The sequence below is a fragment of the Pongo pygmaeus genome, chromosome 1 (assembly GCF_028885625.2).
Source record: "Pongo pygmaeus isolate AG05252 chromosome 1, NHGRI_mPonPyg2-v2.0_pri, whole genome shotgun sequence".
Classification (NCBI taxonomy): Eukaryota; Metazoa; Chordata; class Mammalia; order Primates; family Hominidae; genus Pongo; species Pongo pygmaeus.
The window spans coordinates 75,187,449-75,215,298 of record NC_072373.2 but is presented as its reverse complement, the minus strand read 5'-3'; the positions used below and the strand labels follow the sequence as shown (position 1 = coordinate 75,215,298).

At 39.4% G+C, this 27,850-nt stretch overlaps 1 protein-coding gene and 1 pseudogene across 10 annotated transcripts in view; one reads left to right on the top strand and one right to left on the bottom strand.

Annotated features, from left to right (window-relative positions):
• RABGAP1L (RAB GTPase activating protein 1 like) overlaps window positions 1-27,850 on the top strand; it is an 852,978-nt gene that overhangs the window by 610,890 nt on the left and 214,238 nt on the right. For all 10 annotated transcript variants that reach the window (XM_054449610.2, XM_054449637.2, XM_054449629.2 and 7 more), the window contains one exon: window positions 438-479. In XM_054449610.2, the coding sequence (XP_054305585.1) occupies window positions 438-479 (42 nt within the window). The remainder of the gene's footprint in view (window positions 1-437; window positions 480-27,850) is intronic.
• LOC129011653 (barrier-to-autointegration factor-like) lies at window positions 4,974-17,110 on the bottom strand (annotated as a pseudogene).

Below are 27,850 nucleotides of genomic sequence, written 5' to 3'. Positions count from 1 at the left end.
AGCAACACTGCCTTGTTTTTTTTTTATTTTATTTTATTCTGTCTGCCACTTGCAGTTTAACTGTAACACCGAGATGTCCAGATTAGGGTTAGGAATTTCAATTAATAATTTTAGACTTCTGCATCATTATGCCAGCTTGAGCAAGGAACTTGACTTTCATAAGACTTAGGCACATGCAAATAATCCAGAAATTGACTGAAGGGAAATAACTTATTGTAAAAACAATTTTATGTGAACATTGATTAAATAGCACCTAAAATTTACAACAAGCCACTCAGGGAAAGAAAATACCTTTAAAAAAAACTCATGGTTTAATTATTGTTTGTGAAGATGAAAGCAATTAGGAATTTTATTAAATATATATGGAAGTCTTGGGGAAATAATAAAATAGTGATATACGTGGCAGTACTAATCTTCACTTTCTTTTTCTATTTCAGGGTTTGAACATAATCTTTCATGTAGCTTTGGCTCTCCTAAAGGTAAGTCTTTTTTTTAATCTTAAGTTACCAAATTCTCTTACCTCTTTGCCCTTGGGACTGGAATAATTCAATTTACAGTCTTTGACTCATTTTAATTTCTCAGATACACAAAAAAAGATGACTTCTCTGAGAAACTCTGATCCTCTTCTCTCCTCTCATCCTTTTCTGTTGTTTATTTGGAGTCTTTTTTTTTCTTATAATCCATTTATTTAATGGTACTATCATAGCGCTTTTTCCAGTAACATAAAATATCTTTTTATCATATGACTTGGACGATATAAGAGAAAAAGTTAAAAATTGTTTTCTGTCAAAATGATGCCTGCTTTTTTCTTAAAACACTTTTTACTATAACATCTCTGGAGGTACCTAAACATATCATTGAATTATTAAAAAGTTTTTATAATACACTGACTAAAAAAGAAACTGCTACATTTCAATTTGCAGTTCTTTCCATGACAGAAATTTATAAAACACTTTAGAATTCTATTGTAATTACCTTGTTGGATTTTATGTCAACATATCATACAGCTTTAATAATGTGGTAACTGCAAGACATTTGCTGCAGAGTTGATGAAGATAACCCAGCTGGTTTTTGTCCTTCAGTCAAAGAAGACATTTTGATACTAAAGGCGATAATTGCCTCAAAGGCACAGGCTTACCCTTTCCTCAGTATAACATGGTGGTTAAAATGGCAGACCTGGACTCAGACAGATTTGCTTCTAATTTCAGCCCTACCATATGACCTTAGGCAAATTATTCTAAGTGCTCAAAGTCTGGGTTTTGAGATAATAATAGGAATTAATTTATGGGATTGTTAAAAGAATTGAGATGATCAAAGAAGTCCTTAATGTAGTATCTAGAACATTTTACTGCCTAGTGAAGTTAGCTGTCATTATTATTGCTCTTTACAAGGTGACTCAGAATGTGTTCTTAGATCCCTTATCATTCTTCTGAATCTGTCAAAAGATAATGATGTGGTATCATAGGAGGACCTCTCCATACGTTAGGAGAGCCTTAACCATACCTAACCATTAACATAACCTTGATTCTAAACAAAGGCACGAAATAGTACAGGCCCTCTGCAACTCAGTAAGTGGATTTCTATTCCTCATCTCTTATTCCTTTACACATTTGCTCTTTGTGAAGTTCATAAAATGCACTTTTTAAAATTAAATCATATGTGTTTATATATTTTTTATGCCAAAGCTATTTAGAAAATAGAAAAATATTTTAAATAAAATAACACAAACATATTTGCTGTATCCTTTAATGAAGTCATGGGTTTTGACCTCTAATTTTTTTCTTTCGTTAAAACAAATCCAAGCTGAAACTTTCCAACATGTCCTCTCAACAGGGCTGGAATAAGACTTTTAGAATGCCTAAGCATTGAAAGTATATGTAATTCAGACTAAAAACAATATTAAAACATAAAGTAAGTACAAGGAGGTCCAAGAAAGTTCTGATTTCTCATATTATATCTAATGTTTTAAACTCTCAGATATTATGTCTTTCCCAAAATGCCTTTCCTCATTTTTTTGGTGACTTATCTTTACTACTGCTTTCACTGCATGCTTAATCTGTCTTTTGAGTAACCCAGGACTACCTCTCTGGATATCAGACCTATACCCTGTGTCAACTTAATACTACATACATTAGTAAATTATCTTCTTGATTGACATGTTGACTTGTTCATATTATTTTCATTTATTTTGTCCATGTTAACACACACAAGGCCTCTACAGAGGACATTCTCTGGCCACTGGGTAGGAAGGCTTTGTCTGTCTTCTTTAGCAATACATGGGCACTCTTCTAGCATCATCTTAGAGAATTTTATTAGTTAGAGAAGATAAAAAGAGCCTTCTTACCACTAGTGCCCTATATTTATGTGACTTCCTTATATGAATCCTGAAGCTGACCCCCCCATAGACAGAGTATATATGGGACTAAACTGAAGTGTACTTTAATGATCTATTGCCACCACTTGGAAAAAAAGAATATGCAAACATATATGACAGTCACTGACTTTCAGCTTCTAGTGTAGTATACCAGATAAAATAATATGTATTTGTTTATATCAAAATTAAAAACTTTGGAGAAGTTCAAATTGCTGCGGTTTTTTTTGTTTTGTTTTGTTTTGTTTTTTGCTTTTTGAGACAGGGTCTTATTCTGCTCACTCTGTTGCCTAGGCTGGAGTATAGTGGTGTGGTGATAGCTTACTGCAGCCTCAAATTCCTGGGCTCAAGTGATCCTCCCTCCTCAGCCTCTTGAGGAGCTAGAATTACAGGTAGATCCCACCATGCCCAGCTAATTTTAAAAATTTTGTAGAGACGGGGGTCTCACTATGTTGCTCAGGCTGGTCTCAAGCTCCTGGACTCAAGCAGTCCTCCTGCCTTGGCCTCCCAAAGCACTGGGATTATAGGTGTGAGCCAATGAGCCTGACCTTCAAAGTGCTTATGAATTGAGCCTAAGGAATTTTCAGTATAGCTACAGAGAGACTTCAGATTTCTCTGTATTATAAGCATTTCTTGTGATGAGGGGACAGAACTAACATTTCTTGAACATTTATACTCTGTGTTAAGGACTAACAGATTATCTCATTAACATACATTAAATGTCTAGGAGTTATTTGTAGAATAGTAATGGTATTAGCCAGAGAAAACATCTAATTCTTCCCCTAGCCCCTAGTTGATAATTGAGAGATCAAAGCCCAAGATCACCTAAAGACTTTTGTCTCAGTAGTGGGAAAGTTGGATTTATAATTTTTTTGAATGGGATAGATATAGGATGAATTCTCTGTTGCTCAGTTAGGTTTTAAAGACACCTACTTTCTGAATGGGACCAGCTACTTTTTGGTTAGTAATAGCCTATCAAGTAGCTAAAAGGCTATTGACCTAAAAGAATGATTCACAATACTAGGCAGCATCATGAAATTATTTTGTGTCCAGTACGTAGGTCAGATATATTCCTCCAAATATAATTTATTTACTTATATGAAACATTAGGTAGTCATAGAATACATTCAATAGATTTAATAGACTGGATATGATCAGTCAGAATTGATCTTAGCCACTTCATGTTGGGCACAGAAATTTTTCAGTCAGAATAGGTTTTTTGTTTGCTATCCGTGGTTAAAAGCAAATGACAGAGTGTTTTTCTCTGGCCTTCCCAAAGTATTATATGCTCATTTCGTGTCCTACATGTGTATGCAGACACTACAGAGATAAAGAAAGCCCAATCATAATCCTGTTCCCAGGGATAACCATAATAAAAACTTGGTATAAAACCTTTATCCCATGCTTTGGTCTACGATTATATAAGTATGCATTACCTACCTATACACATATGTACGTATGTGTGTACATTTTTAATCTGGGTTTGAGATAAGATGGGAAAGTGGGAGAAAATCCAGAAGAACAGTGTGAAAGGATGCACATAAATTTATTTTCTTTCAAAAAATGCTGTTGAACAATACTCTTTTTCATTTAGTATATTGTGAATATCTTTCCATGTCACTGAACACATGTAATGGTTAAAAGCATGTGGACATTGGAGTCAGACTACTTAAGTTCAGATTCATTCAAAACAATTTATCCAATGGTCTTAGGTAAATTACAATTTCCCCATTTTTCAAATGGGGGAATATTAGTAATACCAGTCTCAAAAGATTGTTGTCAGAGTTTAATGAGTTAATATATGATTGATGCCTAGAACTCAGTACTACAGTGTACTGAGGTGCTATTGTTAGAGACAGAATTTCTCTTTTGACTGGTTTTTATCCTACTGTATGTGCCATAATTTATTTTGAGGCAGAGTCTGGTTCTGTTGCCCAGGCTGCAGAGCGGTGGCACAATCTTGGCTCACTGCAACCTCCGCCTCCCGGGTTGCAAGTGATTCTCCTGCCTCAGCCTCCCGAGTGGCTGGGATTACAAGTGCAAGCCACCAAGCCCTGCTAAATTTTGTATTTTTAGTAGAGACAGGGTTTCACCATGTTGGCCAGGCTGGTCTCGAACTCCTGACCTCAGGTGATCCACCCGCCTTAGCCTCCCAAAGTGTTGGGATTACAGGCGTGAGCCACTGTGCCCTGCCCTGTACCATATATATATATATATTTTTTTTTTTTTTTGAAAGCCACTGACTTTATTGATCTAAAAAACTTTACAAGGACAGTGACTTTTCTGCCAAAAAAGGAGCCAAATGGTATCAAACGGACGGAAAGTGAGGGTCGGGGTGAGGGATGGGGCCAGGAATCCATTCAGGAAAGCTGGTAACTGTCCCCAGGGAAGTAGCAGGGGAAAAAGGAAGGCGGAGGCATGCAAGAGCAAGAATCCAAAAAAGTTAAAATGGTTAGGAGAGAAAACTCCCAAAAGACCCTGGAGTACATTGGAGGTGAGTGGGACAATAGCAGTCTTTTCCTTTGTTGAGGACAGGGGAGGAGTCCCTACTCGGTTGCAAACTCCGGATGAGGGCTGGGGATTAAGGGCTTCGCAGAAAGCATCACAAGAAGGTGTCACACCACTTTCAAAGGCATCCGAAGCAGTCCTGGGACTGCTTGGCATTGGCACCACCAGTGTCCCTCAGCCATTCTCAGAAGAGGTCTTCATCTTTCTTTAGCACCAGAAACTGGCCAAGGACAACATAGGCCTTGTCAAAGCCCGTTTCCTCCAGCTTCTTGTCCATAACTTCACCAATCCTGGCCAGGCTCCCTACTGGCTTTTCCCCCACGGACTCTGCCACAAAGTCTCGGTGCTTTCGGGAGGTTGTAATCTTGTTCAGGTTTAATCGTCAGATTCAGTTCCCGTAATGGTTCCTCCTGCCGCCCGGCCGCTCCTGCCAATACCTCAAGCCACTAGAACTTTCCCCTGTACCATAATTTATTTAACCAATTTTATATTTAGTTTTTATGGACATTTGTTTCCAGAATTTCCTGTTAAATAAAACCGTAACAAATATCCTTAAACTTGCATCTTTGCATACTTATCTGATATCTCTGGGGTAAATTTCTAGAGATGGAATTGCTAGGTCAAACTGTAACCAAATTTTAATTTTGGATACATATTACAAAATTCTTCTCTGCTAGCAATGTGAGAGTACATTTTCCCATACTCTTCAAAAATTTCTAAACAAGCACCTTTATGGAAATCGAAAGCAAGTTATAAATAGAAATATAAATATAATATATAAATATATTAAATATATAAATTTATATATTTATACATAAATATAATAAATATAAATATAAAACAAAGCAATTTAAAAGTAATGATTTAGTAATTTTTTTATTACTAAGTCATATAAATAAAGCTCTTCAGCCAGCTTGGAAGACTCCAGTATTTTCTTTTTTGGGGAGAATATCCAGTTTCTTTAGGGAAACAGTGGATCATGGCTAAATTCTAGAAGACTAGACCTCTCTTAGTTTGGAGGGGCTTATATAAAAGTTCTGACACTTTAGGGGACCAAGGTGGGTGAATTACCTGAGGTCAAGGGTTCGAGACCAGCCTGGCCAACATGATGAAACCCCGTCTCTACTAAAAATACAAAAACCGCCAGGCGTGGTGGTAGGCACCTGTAATCCCAGCTACTTGGGAGGCTGAGGCACAAGAATCGCTTGAACCCGGGAGGCAGAGGTTGCAGTGAGCCAAGATCGCACCATTGTACTCCAGCCTGAGCGACAGAGCGAGACTCCATCTCAAAAAAAAAAAAAAAAAAAAAGTTCTGAAGTATATCTTTGATGTTTTTGGCTTTTCAGCCCTTTCCAGTATGGTTTTTCCTTACCATTCCATTGAAGCTTTTTTAATATCTTACTTGATCCTTCAACAGTTGTCAAAACAGCATAATGACATACACAATGCTTCCTTTTTTTTCCCGTTCTTTTTTTATGTTTTGGAAACATCTTCCCTTGGTTTCTGTCCTTTCTTTTATCTCCCCCTCTGCTACTTCTGTCTTTTTTTTTCCTCACTCCTTTTTCCCCCTAGCCATTAGCTTGGAGTTCTACAGATCTACAGCCTCTAGGAAGTCGCTTATTGCTTCTCCCTTGTTGATCCTATCCATTCCCCTGGTTTCATCTATAAATGTTTACTCTCATTTATTTTTATTTTTTTTAATCCCTCACCGCCCTCCCACCCTTTCCCCTTCTGAGTCTCCAATGTCCATTTTCTACTTTGTATGCTTTTGCATAGCCATAGCTTAGCTCTCACTTAGAACATTCGGTGTGGTTTTCCATTCCTGAGTTACTTCACTTAGGATAATGGCCTCCTCTTTCAAGTTGCTACAAAAGACATTATTTCATTCTTTTTTATGGCTGAGTAGTATTCCATGGTGTATATATTAATATATCATTTTCTCATCTACTTCTCAGGTGATGGGCACTTAGGTTGATGTTTACTCTCATTTATATTTAATCCAAACCCACATATTTGGCTGTGGACTGAACATGTCGGCTTGGATGTTTCACAGGCACATCAAAAGTCAAAACTGAAATAATGTGCCCTCCCAAATGTACTTTTCATCTAGTAACCTCCACTTCAGTAAGGACTCTACCCAGCTGCTCAAACCAGAAACCTAGAAGTTATCCTTAACTCTCTTCTTAATATCCCATATCAGTTCAGTCACCAAGTCCTGTGGATTCTACTTCTTGAAAATTTTTAGAATCTTCCCACTTTTCTCCTATTCTTACTTAGGTAGCTTTTAGGCCACCAAATTTTCCAGGAAGATGATGGCCTCCTGGATTATTGCAGGACCTCCTGTAGTAATAAATATTGGATACCTATGAAGTGCCAGGTACTGTTCTAGACATTGGAGATAAAGTAGTAACCAGGAAAGACCCTGCTTTCATGGAACTTGCATTCCAATGAGAGAAAGATAGTAATTAAACAAATAAATGAATATATATGTTAGTTCATTCTTGCATTGCTATAAAGAAACATTTGAGGCTGGGTAATTTATTTAAAAAAAAAAAAAAAAAGAAGTTTCAGCCAGGCACATTGGCTCATGCCTGTAATCCCAGCACTTTGGGAGGCCAAGGTGGGCAGATCACTGGAGGTCAGGAATTAGAGACCAGCCTGGCCAACATAGTGAAACCCTGTCTCTACTAAAAATATAAAAATTAGCCAGGCATGGTGGCGTGTGCCTGTAGTCCCAGCTACTCGGGAGGCTAAGGTGGGAGAATCGCTTGAACCTGGGAGGCAGACATTGCAGTGAGCCGAAATTGCACCACTGCACTCCAGCCTGGGCAACAGAGTGAGACTCTGTCTCCAAAAAAAAAAAAAAGAAAAGAAAAATGGTTTTATTTTGGCTTACAGTTCAACAGGTTATACACGAAACATAGTACTGGTATCTGCTTCTGGTGAGGGCCTCAGGAAGCTTACAATCATGGCAGAAAGCAAGGGGAGTTGTATATCACATGACAAGAGGAGACGCAAGAGACAGAAGGGGGAGGTCCCAGACTCTTTTACAACAGCCAGATCTCACGTGAACTCACTGAGTGAGAACTAGCTCATTAGCAACGGGATGGCAATAAGCCATTCATGAGGGATCTACCCCCATGACCCAAACACCTCCCACTAGGCCCTACCTTCAACATTGGGGATTACACTTCAACATGAGATTTGGAGGGGACAAACATCCAAACCATATCAATATGATTAGTTTAGATCATGCTGAGGTTTACGAAAGAGGTAGGTTTGAGAAGATGGTGGCTTGGATTTGAGTGTTAGCAGTGGAACTGACAGAAGTGGGTGACTGCACTTTCCCCGTATACTCTTGACCCTTGTTCAGTCCGTTGCCACACTGCCAGTAGTCTTTTTAAAGCAGTTTTTTTTTTTTTACTTTGAATTTCAGGGGTACTTGTGTAGGTCTGTTATATAGATAAATTGTGTGTCATGGGGGTTTGGTATACAGATTATTTCTTCACCCAGGTGATAAGCATAGTACCCAATAAGTAGTTTTTGGATCCTCACCCTCCTCCACCCTCAAGTAGGCCCCATGTCTATTGTTCCCTTCTTTGTGTCCATGTGTACTCAATGTTTAGCTCCCACTGATAAGTGAGAGCACGTGGTAATTGGTTTTCTGTTCTGTGTTAGTTTGCTTAGGATGATGGCCTCCAGCTGCATCCATGCTGCTGCAAAGGACATGATCTCATTCTCCTTATGGATGCATAGTATTCTATGGTGTTTACCACATTTTATTTAACCAGTGTACTGTTGATGGGCATCTAGGTTGATTCCATGTCTTTGCTATTGTGAATAGTGCTGCGATGAACATACATGTGCATGTGTCTTTATGGTAGAACAGTTTATATTCCTTTGGGCATATACAAAGTAATGGGATGGCTGGGTCGAATGGTAATTCTGTTGTAAGTTCTTTGAGAAATTGCCAAACTGCTTTCCATGGTGGCTGAACTAATTTATATTCCCAACAACAGTGTATGAGCATTCTCTTTACTCTGCACCCTCACCCAGCATCTGTTGTTTTTTGGCTTTTTAATACTATTAAAGCAGATTTTAGTCATTATTCAACAATATTTACTAAACACCTATTTAGAGACAGATACTGTTCTATGTGCTTGAATAGAGATGAGTGAACTAAAGTAACAAAGCTACTTGCCTCTGTGGAAATTATTTTCTAGCAAGAGACAGTTGATAATTGTATTAGTTCATTTTCACACTGCTGATAAAGACATACACAAGACTGGGCAATTTAACAGTTCCACGTCGCTGGGCCAGGCTGCACAATCACGAAGGCAGGCAAGGAGGAGCAAGTCACATCCAACATGGATGGCAGCAGACAAAGAGAGAGGGCTTGTGTAGGGAAACTCTTGTTTTTATTTATTTATTTCTTTCTTTTTTAATTTAAAAGTAAACTTTAATGTCAAAAATGCAAACTTGAGGAGGCCAGACAGATCACACACAAGACTGCCACTTCACACTTGGATGGTTGCACAGCAGCTGGGCAGAGGCACTCCTCACTTCCCAGACACTGCGGGGGCCGGGGAGAGGCGCTCCTCACTTCCCAGAGGGTGGGGCGGCCAGGCAGAGGCGCTCTTCAGTTTTCAGACGGTGCAGCTGCCAGGCAGAGGTGCTCCTCACTTCCCAGACAGTGCAGGGGCCAGGGAGAGGCGCTGCTCACTTCCCAGCAGAGGCTTTGCTCACTTCCCAGACGGTGGGGCCGCCTAGCAGAGGGGCTCCTCACTTCTCAGACTGTGCAGCCGCCAGGCAGAGGCACTCCTCACTTCCCAAATGGTATGACCACCAGGCAGAGGCGCTCCTCACTTCCCAGACGGAGACACTGTGTGGGCCGGACAAGGGCTGAACAGAGGCGTTTCTCACTTCCCAGATGGTGGAAACTCCCATTTTTAAAACCATCAGGTCTCATGAGACTATTCACTACCAGGAGAACAGCATGGGAAAGACCCACCTCCATGATTCAATTACCTTCCACCAAGTTCCTCCCACAACACATGGGAATTGTGGGAGTTAGAATTCAAGGTGAGGTTTGGGTGGGGACACAGCCAAACCATATCAACAATAAACATAATAAATATATAAATATAGCATATTAGAAGTTATAGTGTTATGGGGAAAAGGAAAAGTACTGCAGGGTGATGGGAGTTATGGGTAGGTTGCAATGTTAAATACGGTAGTCAGGATAGGCCTCAAATAGAGGGTGAGATTTGGACAAAGACTGCAGGTAGTGAGGGGATGCTCTGTGCTGGGAGTGTGACTGAGTGTTGAGGGACAGAAGGAAGCCAGCGAGACTGCAACAAGAGAGTGAGGGAAGGGCGGTAGGAGATGAGGTCAGAGAAGTAAATTTTTTCTGGCTTAAAGTCCTTTAAAGGCCTCCATTGCTCTTAGGATAAAGTTCACAACTTTGACACAGTCCACATAGTTTTTATGATCTGGCACAACTTACCTCTCCATCCTCAACTGCCCCTTCCCTCCCTCTCATTTGCACTGTCTCAATCAAGCCATAATGAACTTCTTTCAGGTTTTCCCAATAGACCAATCTGTCTTTCACTTAAGAGCCATCACATATACTGGTTTCCTCTGCCAGGAATGCTCTGTCTCCCTCTCTTCAATAAGCTAATTTCCATTTAGCTTCACTACGTTAGGAACTTTCTGTGCCTTCTGCAAACTTAGGTTAGACAGTGAAAACACAGGCTCCCTTTGTCTTCTAGGACATCTATTTGACAGTCCTTTGCACACCTGGGACTGATACCTGATTAAATGGTTGGTTGGTTGTTGTCTTCCTCATTGTAGTTAATCTCTATGTGGGGTCTGCCCACTAGTTTGCCTTTGTATTGGAGTTGCTGGGCACATAGTAGGTACTTAAATATTTATTGACTACTCACTTAGAGTCAAATTGAGAAAGCATAGGTTTTCTTTTCCCTCACTTCCTCCTATGTGTATATGAATAAGAATTCTGCCAGGATAGCAGCTTTTTCAACCCAGGTCTCCTTTGCTTTTTTTTTTTTTTTTTTTAAAGATAGATTCTAGCTCTGTTGCTCAGGCTGGAGTGCAGTGGCTCTTTCTCAGCTCACTGGAAACTCCACCTCCCAGGTTTAAGAGGTTCTCGTGCCTCAGCCTCTGGAATAGCTGGGACTACAGGCATGCGCCGCCACACCTGGCTAATTTTTGCATTTTTAGTAGAGGCGAGCTTTCACCATGTTGGCCAGGCTGGTCTCAAACTCCTGGCCTTAAGTGATCCACCCGCCTTGGCCTCCCAAAGCTCTAGGATTACAGGCATGAGCCACCGTGCCTGGCCTCCTTTGCTTTTAAAAACCTTGAAATTAATTGCTCTTGTCCCCAGTATTTAGCTTCTCTCATTTTCATTATTGAGATATAATTTATGTGTCATAAAATTCCCTTAAAAAATGTACAATTAGTGGCTGGGCGTGGTGGCTCATGCCTGTAATCCCAGCACTTTGGGAGGCCGAGGCGTGTGGATCAGAGGTCAGGAGATCAAGACCGTCCTGGCTAACACGGTGAAACTCCGTCTCTACTAAAAAACAAAAAATTAGCCAGGCGTGGTGGCAGGTGCCTGTAGTCCCAGCTATGCAGGAGGCTGACGCAAGAGAATGGCGTGAACCCGGGAGGCGGAGCTTGCAGTGAGCCGAGATCGCGCCACTGCACTCCAGCCTGGGCAACAGAGCAAGACTCCATCTCAAAAAAAAAAAAAAAAAAAATGTACAATTAGTGGTTTCTAGGATTGTCACAAACTTGTGTACCCATCACCTTTATCTAATTCTAGAACATTCTTATCACCCCATAAGCATAGTAGCCACTTCCCATTTCCCCATCCTATCACCACCTGACAACTTCTAATCTGTTTTCTATCTCTGTGGATTTACCTATTCTGAACATTTCATATAAATGGGATCATATGATAAGTGATCTTTTGTGACTGGCTGTTTTTCCTTAGCATAATGTTTTCAACGTTTATCCATGTCATAGCATGTATCAGTTCTTAATTCCTTTTTATTGCTAGATAATATTCCATTGTTCAAATGTACCACATTTTATTTATCCATTAATCAGTTAATAAACATTTCAGTTGTTTCCATTTTGACTGTTATGAATAATACTACTGTGAACATTTGTGTACAAGGTTTTGTGAACATACGCTTCCAGTTCTCTTGGTTATATGCCTAGGAACAGAATTCTTGGACCATATGGTAATTCTGTGTTTAACTTTTTGAGGAGCTGCCAAACAGTTTTCCAAAGCAGCTGCACCATTACATCCCCCGTGGCAACGTATAAGTATGTTGTAAGGCCTAAAATTAAAGCCCAATATGATGTGCTGCCTCAACATCTGGCAGAAATCAGGAAGGCCTCCAGTTACCTAAGTGCAAGGTCTCCTCCTTATTTTGCTCCTATGGATAAGTTTTCCTAGCCAAACAACCCTCCTTAGCCAAAGGATGAGGCACTGTTATTTTCTTGGATTTTTTTTTTTAGGCCTGGGGTCTCACTCTGTTGCCCGGGTTGGAGTGCAGTGGCACAATCATAGCTCATTGTAACCTCCAATTCCTAGACTCAATCCTCCTGCCTCAGCCTCCAAAGTATCTGAGACTATAGGCATGAGCCACTATACCCAGTGGCACTGTTCTTTCTTAGAGTAGCAAGCTTCAGTTCCATGCCATCCTGTGTCATTATTCAAACAAGCCAATCACATCATCCCAGGGGAGCTAGGGGGCACCCAACTCTCTTGATACCATAAAGCCTGCCTCCCACAGCCCCTGATTGTTCACTGTGTTTTAATCCAGCCCTTCCATGATGTTTTCCTCCCTTGGGGTGTGAATACATGTTACTAATAAACTACTGTCAATCTCATCTGTCCGTGTCAGGTGTGTTTGACCATGGCTGCAACCGTAGGGCAGGAATTCCTCCCATATTAGCAGGGTGAATAGGAGACAATCGAAACAATGAGGGTTTGATTCTTCTACATCCTTGCTAACATTTATTATTGTCTACTTTATTTTTTATTATAGCCACCTTAGTAGGCATGAAGTGACATCTTGTTGTGTTTTGATTTGCATTCTTCTGATGTTGAACATCTTTTCAAGTCTACAGCCATACCACCCCGAATGCGCCCGATCTCATCTGAACATATTTTCATGTGCTTATTGGCCATTTGTATATCTTTTTTGGAGAAATGGCTGTTCAGATCCTTTGCCCACTTTCTAATTGGGTTTCCTGCACTTTTATTGTTGAGTTGTAACAGATATATATTTTTTGAGTCAGGGTCTCATTCTGTTGCCCAGGCTGGAATGCAGTGGCGTAATCATGGCTCACTGCAGTTTCAGACTCCTGGGCTCAAAGGATCCTCCTACATCAGACTCCCAAGTAGCTGTGACTACGTGTGTGCTACCACGTCCAGCAAATTTTTTTTTTTTTTTTTTTTTTTTTAGAGACAGGGTCTTACTATGTTGCCCAGGCTGAGCTGTAACAGATCTTTATATGTGCTGGGTATTGCCTCCCATTCTGTGGACTGTCTTTTCATTTTCTAGATAATGTCCTTTGAAACACAAACATTTTTAATTTTAATGAAGTCCAATTTATTTTTTCTTTAGTTGTTTGTGCATTTGGTGTCATATCTAAGATCACGAAAATTTCTTCTTCTAAGGGTTTTATAATTGTAGCTTTTACATTTAGGACTTTGATGCATTTTGAGTTAATTTTTGTATATGATGTAAGGCAGGGCATTATGGCTGAATTGTGTTTCCCCCCTACCCCCAAAATTCATATGTTGAAGTCGTAACCCCTAGTTACTCAGACCATGACAGTATTTGGAAATAGGGTCTTTAAAGAGGTAATTAAGTTAAAATGGGCTCGTTAGGGTGGGCCCTAGTCCAGTATAACTGGTATCTTTAAGAGGACATTGGGACACAGACATGTATGGAGAGAAGACCATGCAAAGTCACAGGGAGAAGACAGCCATCTACAAGCCAAAGTGTGAGTAGCCTCAGAAGAAACAAACCCTGCTGACACCTTGATCTTAGACTTCTAGCCTCCAGAACTGTGAGAAAATAAATCGCTGTTGTTAAGCCACCCAGTCTGATTCCTTTTTATGGCAGCCCTAGCATACCATACACTAGGGGTACACCTTCATCCTTTAGCACATGGCTATCTACTTGTCCCCATACCATTTTTTGAAAAGACTCTTCTTTCTCCTTTGGATGGTCTTGGCATCCTTGTCAAAAATCAGTTGACCATGGACAGTTTTATTTCTGGAGTCTCTATTCCCTTATCTGTGTGTCTGTTCTTACACCAGTACCACAGTCTTGATTACTCTAGCTTTGTAATAAGTTTTGAGATAAGGAAGTGTGCGTTCTCCAGCTTTGTTCTTCTCTTTCAAGATTGTTTTGGCTATTCCAGGTCCCTTGCATTTTCATATGAATTTTAGGATCAGTTTGTCAGTTTCTGCCAAAAAGGCAATAGGATTTTAATAGAGATTGCTTTGAATCTCTGTATCCATTGAGGAGTAATGCCATCTGAATGTAAACCAAAAATGAAATCCTAAGCCCCCTGACCATCCTTTTACCTCAGCCCCTTGACAAGGGCATCTCAGAGGTAACCTGAAAAAACAAAGTCAGCCCATGATGGGGGAAGGTGGGAGTCTGACATGCCTCATTATGCCATCTTCCCTTTTGGAATCACCAATAAAACAGACTTGTTAAGTCTGTTAAACATTTACAATCTATTCTGTCCAAGCCTGCTATCTGGAGGCTTCACCTGCATGGTAAAACCGTGGTATCCACAACCCCTTATCTTAACCCAGACATTCCTAAGTCTTTAGACAACAACTTAACTTTTTCAACCAATTGCCAATAAGAAAATCTTTGAATCTACCTGTGACCTGGAAGCCCCCACTTCCCCATTGTTTCACCTTTCTGGACCAAACCAATGTACATCTTCCATGTATTTGATTGATGTCTCACGTATTCCTAAAATGTATAAAACTAAGCTGTTCTCTGACCACCTTGGACGCATGTTTTCATGATCTGAGGGCTGTGTCATGGGCCATTGGTCATTTATATTTGGCTCAGAATAAACCTCTTCAAATATTTTACAGAGATTGACTCTTCATCGACATTAACAATATTGAGACTTTTGATCCATGAACATGAGGTTTCTTCACATTTATTTAGGTCTTATTTAATTTTTTTTGATGATACTTTGTGGTTTTTAGCATACAAAAGTCTTAAAGCACTTTTAAAAATTTAATTCTAACTTTTATTCTGCTTGATGCTATTGTGAATTGAATTGTTTGTTAATTTCATTTTCACTGCGTCCTCATTACTGGTATCCAAAAATACAACTGACTTTCCTTTTTTTTTTTTTTTTGAGATGGAGTCTCACCCTGTCACACAGGCTGTAGTGCAGTGGCGCAATCTCGGCTCACTGCAAGCTCTGCCTCCCGGGTTAAATACAACCAACTTATCTGTATTGATCTTATAACCTGCAATCTTGTTGAACTCATTTTCAGCTTTAATATTCATGTATGTGTATTGCGTATTTCCCAAGATTTTTGAAATACAACATGTCATTGTATTAGTACGTTTTCATGTGGCTGATAAAGACATACCTGAGACTGGGCAATTTACAAAAGAAAGGCGTTTATTGGACTTACAGTTCCATGTGGCTGGGGAGGCCTCACAATCATGCCTGAAGGTGAAAGGCACGTCTCACGCAGCTGTGGCAAGAGAGAGAATGAGAGCAAAGGGAAACAGGTTTCCCCTTATTAAAACACCAGATTTCGTGAGACTTATTCACTACCACGAGAACAGTATGGAGGAAACCACCCCCATGATTCGGTTATCTCCAACTGGGTCCCTCCCACAACACGTGGGAATTATGCGAGTACAATTCAAGATGAGATTTGGGTGGGGACACAAAGCCAAATTGTATCAGTCATCTTGTAGACGTATTTTTACTTCTTCCTTTCTGATTTGGATGCATTTTCTTTCTTTTTCTTGCCTAATTCCTCTGACTAAAACCTCCAGTACTGATAGAATAGGTAACTAGGCAGACATGAACAGGACAGGAGAGGGCCCTCCTCCCCAGGAATGTCAGGTGACCATCAGGTAATGGTCAGGCAGTTGTTAAACTATCTAACATAATGGTTGTAGCTTGCGCCAGGGAAAGGCTGTCTCCCAATAGATAGAAAACACCTGAAGCTGGTGATCAGCAGCTTCTTAATAAGATCTCAGGATTTGGGTGAGTAGGCTCAAGCATACCCACTAGGAGGCAAACTGGTGGAGTTTAACTGGTATATGACCCTCCTCTGGGAACACTTGACTGGTAAGGGAAAAATACCTCAAATGAACATGCACACAACTTCAGTAAACACACTGTACATGTGGCCCCACCCAAGGGCTGGCAGGCCACTGTGCACGTGGACAGCCCACCCCAAGGGAAGAATCAGGGGAGAGGAAACACAAACCCTGGAATCATGCCAATGTATAAAACCCTAAGTCAAGGGTCAGACAGTACATTTGAATCTCTCAAGTTGCCTGCTTGGCTCTCTTCCAAGAATACTTCCTTTCATTCCTGCTCGAAAAGTTTTTAAGAAATTCTCACTCCTGCTCAAAAACTTGCCTTGATCTCTCACTCTGCCTTACACCCTCTTGGACAAATTCTTTTTATTGAGGAGGCAAGAATCGAGTTGCTGCAGACCTGTACAGATTCACTGCTAACAGTGCAATGTTGAATGGAAGTGGCAAGAGTAATTATCTTTGTCTTGTTCCTGATCTCTTTTACCCTCTTTCAGAAAAGTTTTTTTTTTTTTCCTTAGAACTTCATTTCTGATAATAATAATAAAAGAAAAAGAAAAAAAAAAAAGAACTTCATTTCTGGATTACTACTATCACCACCATTGTCACTGTAACCACCTGACAGGTGCTTCCTGCCCACTGCACAAACAAAATCAATTCTTGGAGCATTGCAGTAAAGAAAGAGGTTAATTGATATGAGGACAGCCACACTTTGCAGGTGATGGAGTTATTACTCAAATCAGTCTCATTGAAGGTTAGGGATTTTCCCAAGGTAGTTTGGAAGAAAGGGTGGAGGTGGCTAGACAATGGATACTTGCTGCTGATTGGTTGGGGGTGCAATCATAGGGGTGTGGAAAACGGTCATCTTGTGTGCTGAGTTGCTTCTGGGTGGGGCCACAGGAGCAGTTGGTGGGTCCAGGTGGAGCCATTGGTGTCATGCAAAAAACCTGAAAAGATATCCCAAAAGGCCAGTCTTAGGTTCTATAATACTGATGTTATCTACAGGAGTAATTGGGGAAGTTGCATATCTTGTGACCTCCAGAATAATGGCTGACAATCATGTCCACACCATAGCAGAATTCAAGCTCCTCTATCCCCCTAGCCTGGTGGTCTCTCATTAGCTTTACAAAGTCGGTTGAGTTTTGGGGAAAGGCTATTATCATTTAAACTATAAACTAAATGTTTCCCAAAGTTAGCTTGGCTTAAGCCCAGGAATAATGAATGGCAGCTCGAAGGCTAAAAGCAAGAGGGGAGTTGGCTAGATCAGATAAAAAAATTAGCCGAGCATGGTGGCAGGCGCCTGTAGTCCCAGCTACTCAGGAGGCTGAGCCAGGAGAATGGTGTAGCAAGACTCCGTCTCAAAAAAAAAAAAAAAAAAAGAAAAGCAAAAGACCTTGAAACTAGAAAATGGATTTCAGTTCTCCCTAGTCTTTGATGTACCAACTTAGGTTAAAAGTTCCTGTTTCTGTGTTTGAAGATAGTGACTTAAGGAAGAACTGAAGTTGGAAATGTAGTTTCTGTAGTTAATATTCATGTTACAAAAATAGAAGTCTAAACACCTGAAAAAAAATGAAACAACTCATAAACTTTTTTTTTTTTTGGATTTGCAATGATTTTGTACATTCCATTAGTTTTGTAACTTTCATGAAGGAATGCCTATTGTCCTGTTGGTGGCAGTAAAACACCACTCCTGGATATGGAAAGGGAATATAATGATGCAGCACTTTGAATTCTGTGACATTGACATTCCTTTATTTCAGTTTCCTCTACCAACATCATTTTTTACTTGAATATTTCATTTGTTTGTTTTTGACTTTCTCTAGTGCATCTTCAGTTTGATGATAGGTTAGTTTCAAGATGCTATCTAGTAAATGCTAAAACAAACCAATAAACACAAATACTGGGCTTCTAATTAGGATACTCAAGGAATTTTAAAGTAAATACTGGGCTTCTAATTAGGATACTCAAGGAATTTTAAAGTTTTAAAGTTTCAGAAATAATACATTTTATGAAATAGGGATCTGTATCAGGAAAAAATGTATATCATCACAGTACCATGCACGTATTATATAATACCTTAAATTTGTTGAAAAAATTTCTCATTACTTATTTCTCATGAAACAATCCAAAATATCAAGAAGGGAAGACAGTTGAATAAACATAACCATTTCCAAGTAGGCAGTGATTAAATTGAACTTAATGTACCCTAAGAAATACAAGCTCCCTTGACAGAGAACAAACAGAACAATAAAATCCAGTTTCCTCCTTGTTCTATTTTGTGAGCAAAATGAGTACTCATTTAAGCTTCCATCCCTTTTACTTAAAAATCTCTCTCCGTCTTCATCCTCTTCTGTTTTGCTCTTGTCTTTAATGAAGGTCTGTTCTGCCCCCATTCCAAGGCTAACTTCCTTACTATGTCCTTGATCCCATCTTTCCTGTCTCTCTTTGGAGAAGCCTGTGATGGTTAGTTAGTTCACTTATTCAACAGATATTCAGTATTGACAGTCCCTGGGTTAGATGTCAGGGGACACAGAGATGACATTCTGTGTCCTGAAGTTGTCACGTCTAATAGGGGAGGCACACAGACGGTAAGAATTCAGTGTGATTGATCCTGGGGTTTAAAAGGGATCTTTGGGAGCCTAAAGGCAGGATGCCAAATTCATTCTGGGAAGCTAGGAAACATTTTCCAAAGGTGGCATCTAACCTGAGAATAGGACATGAGAGTGAGAGTGAACAGCATGTAGAAGAGGAATGAAGAAGAATGGCTGAGGCAAGTCCTTTGCCATGGCACATTTGAGGGGGATGCGCAGGATACAATTCTGAGGGGCTTTAATTACATTTCTGCCATGAATTTATTGTGGAATTTTAATCAAATCATCTAACCTTTTAACACTTAATTTCCTAACTTATAAAATAAAGAGACAGGGAAACATTCTCTAAATTTATGTCATGCCAACTGTGTCAATCTATGCTATAGGTGTGTGTATATGTGTGTATGTTTGTATGTCTTATATAACCATTTCATTCCTTTAATGAGTAGATAAGAATCTTTGTATAATTTGCATGTTTGTTGTTTAAGTGTTTGGCTAAATTTATCTTTGTCTCTTTTACAAAAAAAAAAGTGTTTACAGAACAATATAATAAAATTAGGAGCAAAGGAATATTTTATTTGTTATACTTCAAGATGAATACCACCAGAATATTTTCATTTCAACTTAAAAGTCTCTTTATAACCATGCTTGAATATAAACAACCCATTTGTTCTACATTAGTGAAATGTTAGTGTGTGTATTTGTGTGTGTGTAAGGGTATGTGTCTAGCACTCACACCTCTGCACTGTGATCATTCTATCAGGTATTTCTAGATATCCAAGCAATGTGTTGGATCTATGTAAAAAAAATCTGACAGCTACCATCAATAACAATATAATTGTGTAGCATTTAAACAGCTTGTAATCAGCTCTCAAATGCCTTTTTTAAATGTTTAACAAATAAAATTAATAGTAATACACCTATCATTTATTGAGCACTTAAAATGTATCTGATGCTGTGCTAAGCACTTTAAAACTAATCTTCACGGCTGGGCACGTTGGCTCACGCCTATAATCCTAGCACTTTGGAAGGCCGAAGCAGGTGGATCACAAGGTCAGAAGTTGAAGACCAGCCTGGCCAAGATGGTGAAACCCCATCTCTACTAAAAATACAAAAAATTAGCCGGGCCTGGTGGTGGGCGCCTGTAATCCCAGCTACTCGGGAGGCTGAGGCAAAGAATTGCTTGAAGCCGGGAGGCAGAGGTTGCAGCGAGCTGAGATCATGCCACTGCACTACAGCCTGGATGACAGAGTGAGACTCTGTCTCAAAAAACAAAACAAAACAAAACAAAAAAAACAACAACTAATCTTCACTACCTTTAATTTTGTTTATTGTAGTATAATATACATAACATAAAATGTACAATTTTGGCCAGGCGCAGTGGCTCAGGCCTATAATCCCAGCACTTTGGGAGGCCAAGGTGGGTGGATCACCTGAGGTCAGGAGTTCGAGATCACCCTGGCCAACATGGAGAGACTCCATTTCTACTAAAAATACAAAATTAGCGGGGTGCTGTGGTGCACGCCTGTAATCCCAGCTACTCAGGAGGCTGAGACGGGAGAATCGCTTGAACCCGGGAGGCGGAGGTTGCGGTGAGCCGAGATCGCACCACTGCACTCCAGCCTGGGCAACAGAGCAAGACTCCATCTAAAAAAAAAAAAAAAAAAAGTACAGTTTTAACCATTCCTAAGTACACAGTTCAGTGACATTAGGTAAATTGACATTGTTGTGCAACTATCACCACCATCCATCTCCAGATCTTTTTTTCATCTTGCAAAACTGAAACTCTGCACCTGTTAAATAGTAACTCCCCATTCCTTTCTCCCCTTAGCCCCTGGCAGTCACCATTCTGCTTTCTGTCTCTATGAATTTGACTACTCTAGGTACCTCATGTAAGTGGAATTATATCGGATTTGTCTTATCTCTGGCATATTTCACTTAGCATAGTGTATGACCCTTAATTTTTTTACTGACATTAATTAAAAGAAATCCTAATTTTCACAATAATTCTATTACTGTTAATATTGTATTACTATTTTCTCGGTGATTCTATTACTATTAATACTGTATTGACTTGTTGGTATGAATCAATATGCTCATTTTACAGATTAGGAAACTAAGACTTATAAAAAGTTTAAAAACTTGGTTAAAGTCATTCAGTTAGGCAAATGACATACCACAATCACAACTAGGCCTGTCTCACTACAGAGGCAGTGTTCTTAACTTCTAAACTATGGGGTTGTGTGTGTGTGTGTTTATTTTAAACCTTAACAATTGCTCTGTGAAGAAGAGATTATATCCTACTTGATAATCAAAGCCCAGGCATGGCGACACATGCCTATAATCCTAGCTACTTGGAAGGCTAAGGTGGGAAGATCACTTGAGCCCATGAGTGCAAGACTAGCCTGAACAACATAGTGAGACCTGTTATCTAAAAAGTAATAAACAAATAAATAAATAAAAGCCAGGTGGCTCTCACTAAAAATTCCATGCCTTTTTACATTATACAGCAGGAGACCCTTAAATTGTAGTGAAATCAGTCTCCATTCCACAAATCTATGTTGACATCATACTATAAGTGAAAAGAGGTTTTTTAATTCAAGTTGTTTGAATTAAGCATATTCTATTGTATGTTCAAAGACAGTTGTCCCAATTTAAAAATGTCCTTGGTTGAATAGGATAGAAGCAGAGCCAGAGCAACCAAGAGCCATTGCTGTATCAACAAATAATTGAATTTAGGCTAATGAAAATGAACTCACTGTCAAAAATCATCATGAAATTAAAATATTGTCTGCTCTTGACTGGCTGGAATAATATTTGATTCCTGAGTTCAGCCTTTCCACTTACTCTGTCATAATCTTTGAGATATATGAAGTCATCCCTGAATACTGTTTAATGCTCTGGTTAAACTCATTTCACTCTGACCAATCAGAGTATGTGAGCTGATCATAAGGAGCTATTATCAAGAGACTTGTCAGAGGATGTCACTGCCCAATATGTTTCTATGACCCTTTTTATCTGTAAGAGTTGCTGGTATTGCTTTTTAGAATGAAATAGACTAATTTTGTCCATTACAGTGTTGATAGTTTGATAACTCACTGTGGGAATCAATTGATCTTATCAGAATAATATAACCAGTAGAGGAAATGTAACTGAAGCGTATACAGTTTTATTTGATATATTGTTTATGCAGGTTGAGAAAAGGCTGAAATATGCTCCTTTTGCTGGAAATATAATAACTAAAACCCCCATAGCCTTGATCTTTTTTATCTTTTATTGCTTTTCCTTGACTAAGAGAATTTGGTTTTGGTAAAGCTAAATGAATTTAGAATAAAGTCATTTATTCTAAATGTCATACATAAGCTTGATTAAGAAGGTTTTTATGGCCAAGAGCCGTGGCTCATGCCTGTAATCCCAGCACTTTGAGAAGCCGAGGCAGGAGGATCACATGAGTCTTGCAGTTCAAAACCAGCCTGGGCAACATAGTGAGATCTTGTCTCTACAAAAAATAAAAATAAAAAAAATAGCAAGGCATAGTCTCATGGCATTGCACTCCAGTAATCACACCATTGCACTCCAGTCCTGGGTGACAGAGTGAGATCCTGTATCAAAAAAAAAAAGGAAGTTTTTTTTTTTCTATTTAGAAAGAGAGTGCATAAAAGAGAAACCAGAGGCAGGGACAGTACCTCATGCCTGTAATCTCAGCACTTTGGCAGGGCAAGGCAAGCGGATCACTTGAGCCTAGGAGTTTGAGAGAAGCTTGGGCAACATAGAGAGACCTCATCTCTCCAAAAAATACAAAAATTAGCCAGGCACGATGGCACATACCTGTAGTCTCAGTTATTTGGGAGGCTGAGATAGGAGGCTCACTTGGGCCTGAGGGGTTGAGGCTGCAGTGAGCCATGATTGTGCACTGCACTCCAGTCTGGGCAACAGAGCAAGACCCTGTCTCAGAAAAAGAAAGAAACCATAAAAAATATAATGGCTTAAAAAAGATGGTGTATTTCTCCCACAGATATTAATCTAGAGAGAAAATGACTGGCCCCAAAAGGCAGATAGCTCAGTTACGTAAGATCACTCAAGGACTCAGGTTCTATAATGAATTTGTTCAGTTATCTCTTAGGATGTTGTCCTCATGTACATAGTTAAAGTCAGACACATCTTTCAATTCAGAGGAAGAGGGAAATTTCAAGCAAAAGTGGAGGGAAGGCAATTTCCTTTTAAACAAATAGTGAGGAAGTTGCATACGTCACTTTTATTCACATTCCATTGACAAAAATTTTGTCCACGGCCACACTTAACTGCAAGGGAACTAGGAAATAATTGTCTGAAACTCAGCAGCCATGTGCCATGTTAAAATTATTATATCTATGAAACCAGGAGAAAACTTTATTTATTTATTTTTTTTGAGACTGAGTTTCATTCTTGTTGCCCAGGCTGGAGTGCAATGGCGTGATCTCGGCTCACTACAACCTCCACCTCCCAGGTTCAAGAGACTCTCCTGCCTCAGCCTCCCGAGTAGCTGGGATTATAGGCAGGCACCACCACGCCTGGCTAATTTTGTATTTTTAGTCGAGACGGGGTTTCACCATGTTGGTCCGCCCACCTTGGCCTCCCAAAGTGCTGGGATTACAGACGTGAGCCACTGTGCCTGGCCAGGAGAAAACTTTTTAAGAAAACAATCAGCAGTCTATATAGTCTACCCTACTGACCTTTCAGTGTCTGTGATTACCTTTATTCTCACACATAGATACTCCCTTTCTCCCAAGGGAGACATTCCAAGGCTCCCTTGGATTACTTCATCTGCTCAAAGTCAAGAATACCCGGATGATGCACATTCCTGACTTTCAGGTCCGTGGTGGTCCCTCACAGTTCACTAATGTGTTTTCTGTTCATCTCACATCCAGTATACAAAAGTGGTAGGAAAAATGTAACTGCAATAAAAGCTGTCATTCAGAAGATGGAAGAATGGGGAACATGTCACAGTCAGTCCATAGGAATTTCCAAGATTCTTGCTATTTCAGTAGAGGAGATTTCTTGGTTAGCCTGTGTAGCTGTCCCCTGGTTCTAATTTCTAAGAACTACACCATTTTCCATTGTCCTCCATGGCCATATCTAAAGTTGGTGTTAGAGGCCAGGCATGGTGGCTCACACCTGTAATCCCAGCACTTTGGGAGGCCAAGGCAGGCAGATAACTTGAGATCAGGAGTTCAAGATCAGCCTGGCCAACATGGTGACACCCCTTCTCTACTAAAAGTATTAAAAAAATTAGCTGGGTGTGGTGGCAGGCACCTGTAATCCCAGCTACTTGGGAGGCTGAGGCAGGAGAATCGCTTGAACCTCGGATGGTGGAGGTTGCAGTGGGCTGAGATTATACCACTGCACTCCAGCCTGGACAAAACAGTGAGACTTCATCTCAAAAAATAAAAAATAATAATAATAAAGTCGGTATTAGAGAATAGTATATCCTCCTAGGGAGCTGCACACTTTCAAAAACTTGCCACTTTTGGAGATTTAGAAGCCCAAGAGTTGTGTTAGTGTTCAAACAAATGACTCTTTTTTAGGCCAATTTTGATTTCTTTTGGGAAATAATTCTCTGAATACTTTTGTCGACCTGTGGTTTTTTTGCTTCCATTCAGTTCCTTCTGAGTAAACAGGTCTAAAGATTTCTTCTAGACATAGTTCATAAGTCTTCTCATTTATTTGTTTACCTGTTTGCATTTAATGGCCCATCCTTTTTCCCCTCATTTTAATGGTGGTTACCCTGAGGCTAGCTAAAATCACAAACTTGAGTCAGAAGGCAATACCATTAATTTGATCTTTGCCTCTTAGCTGGCTGTATGTTTTGGCTGAGAAATCTTAATGAGAGATACTTATGAAAAATGTAGAGCCTTTTAAATCCTGTTTGGGGACAAGTAGTCTGATTTTCTAATCCTGTATCCTTAAATTACTGTACTTAGTTTAGATTGTAGACCACTTTCTCTGAAGTGACAGGTATTATAGGCACACAGTCTACCTTCCAAGTTTTCAAAGGCAATAGTTTTACTAAATATTGTGACATGACATAAAAAGGATCATTAGTTTTCCAGACTGCAATATTGGTTTTTTCACCTTGACCTTTACTCAGCCACAAAGCCAAGAAACATATTTGACTTTTAAGTTTTTATTTCGGCAGTATATCAATTCTGGTTACCTATCCCAAAATATAATACCTTAAATAAGAATTTTTTTTCTTTTTATGTGATGGTATGTGGAGATAGCACATGGTCCAGACCTTTATGCATCTCAGTTCCGTGAGATCATTCACAGACTTGTGTTCTTTTCATCCTATTGTTCTGCAGCAGTATTTCTCATACTCAGTACTATTGGCATTTTGGGGCCGTTAATTCTTTGTTATAGGTGGCTGTCATGTGCATTACAGGATGTTCAATAGTACCCCTCATCTCTACAGGATGCCCATAGGACATGCTCAGTTGAGACAAACAACATCTGCAGACATTGCTCAATATTCCCCTGGAGGCAAAATCACCCCTGGTTGAGAATCATTGCTTTATAGTTGCCTAGGATCTCATCGTCATCTGCATGATCAAAGCAGATTTTGATCCATAATGGAGAGAAAAATCAATCATTCGAAATCACTCTAGATTTTATAATTGGCAGACAAAGACATTAATACTGTAACTTTATTCCATATGTTCAAAAAAATAAGTAAAGAAATGCAAGATATTTAAAAAGAACCAAATTAAACTTTAAGAGATAAAAATTACAATGTCTGATAGAACTAAGAAATATATTGAATAGGATGAAGGGCAGATGGGACATTGCAGAAGAAAAGATTAGTGAACTTGAAAACATAGCAATTGAAACTATTTAAAATTCAATACAAAGAAAAAGCAAATTTAAAAAAAGACAGAAAGGAGCATCAGTGAGCTGTGAAATCCTTCAAAAGGCCTAATGAATGTGTAATTGGAGGACCTGAAGGAAAGGATGGGAGTGAACGGTGGGCAAAAAGCACTTGAAGAAATAAAGGCTGATATTTTTCCAAATTTGATGAAAATTTTTCCAAATTTGATGAAAATTATAGACCCAAGAAGTTTAGTGAATTCCAAGCGAAAGAAATATGAAGAAAACCACATCAAGGCATGTTATGATGAAATTGCTCAAAACCAGTGATAAAGGTAAAATCTTAAAATCCAAAGGAAAAAAGATAATATGTGTAAAGAAACAAAGAAAAGTATATCAGCAGATTTCTCCTTAGAAACAGTGCCAGCAATAAGACAGTGGGACCATATGTTAAAAATACTAAACAAAACAAAACAAATGCAAAAATGTCTCTCAAAAACTAAGATGAAATGCTTTTATAGACATACAAAAGCTAAAAGAATTCATCACTAGGAGATCTGGGTTACTGAAAATGTTAAAGGAAGTCCTAAGGAAGAAGAAAAATAATATTTCACAGAAATATGAATCTGCTCTATGCAAAAGAATTGGCGAGCATGGCAAATGGTACCTATGTGGGTAAAAATATAATAAGAGTACAATTCTGTATTCTTCAGGCCCTTTCTTTGCTTATCACTTTGGTGGGTTTCTCTTCCTCTGTAGCTTTCAACAATAAGTCCTTGAACCTTCTGCATTTTTTTTTTTTTTATTTTTTTTTATTTTTATTTTATTTTATTTTTTTTTTCTTTTATTATTATTTATTATTATTAAACTTTAGGTTTTATGGTACATGTGCGCAATGTGCAGGTAAGTTACATATGTATACATGTGCCATGCTGGTGCGCTGCACCCACCAACTCGTCATCTAGCATTAGGTATATCTCCCAGTGCTATCCCTCCCCCCTCCCCCCACCCCACAACAGTCCCCAGAGTGTGATGTTCCCCTTCCTGTGTCCATGTGTTCTCATTGTTCAATTCCCACCTATGAGTGAGAATATGCGGTGTTTGGTTTTCTGTTCTTGCGATAGTTTACTGAGAATGATGATTTCCAATTTCATCCATGTCCCTACAAAGGACGTGAACTCATCATTTTTTATGGCTGCATAGTATTCCATGGTGTATATGTGCCACATTTTCTTAATCCAGTCTATCATTGTTGGACATTTGGGTTGGTTCCAAGTCTTTGCTATTGTGAATAATGCCGCAATAAACATACGTGTGCATGTGTCTTTATAGCAGCATGATTCATAGTCCTTTGGGTATATACCCAGTAATGGGATGGCTGGGTCGAATGGAATTTCTAGTTCTAGATCCCTGAGGAATCGCCACACTGACTTCCACAAGGGTTGAATTAGTTTACACTGTTGGTGGGACTGCATTTTTTTTTTTAAGTCAGAGTCTCACACTGTCACCCAGGCTGGAGTGTAATGGCGTGATCTCAGCTCACTGCGATCTCCGCCTCCTGGGTTCAAGCGATTCTCCTGCCTCAGCCTCCCGAGTAGCTGGAATTACAGGTGCCTGCCACCATGCCCGGCTAATTTTTTGTATTTTTAGTAGAGATGGGGTTTCACTATGTTGGCCAGGCTTGTCTCAAACTCCTGACCTTGTGATCCACCCACCTTAGCCTCCCAAAGTGCTGGGATTACAGGAGTGAGCCACTGCACCCGGCCACCTTCTGCATTTTTATATTGCATTATTGCCTTTGGAGAAGTCGTAAATACACTTTTCAAAAAAAGTAATTTCTAATTTTTGTCCTAACCCAACTTCCAATTTAATAACTTTAGTGATTCTATATAAAATCTTCAGTGGGCCAGGCAACTTGTGTACAGCACAACTTCAGGGATACCATTCCCATAGACTATGATTGCACATCTGTACATCATGTTTCTGATTATAACACTGCATTCACCTTTTCACTCTCCCATCAAAAGTATTTGAGTTGAACTCGAGTACTGTTTCCTAAAAACATCTTTATCTCATATATCATCTCCCCTTTTCTTTGTATAATACTGAGCCTTCCTAGCCCTTATGTTGTGGCTTAAGCCCCATCTTCTTTAAAGGATGGTTCTAAACTC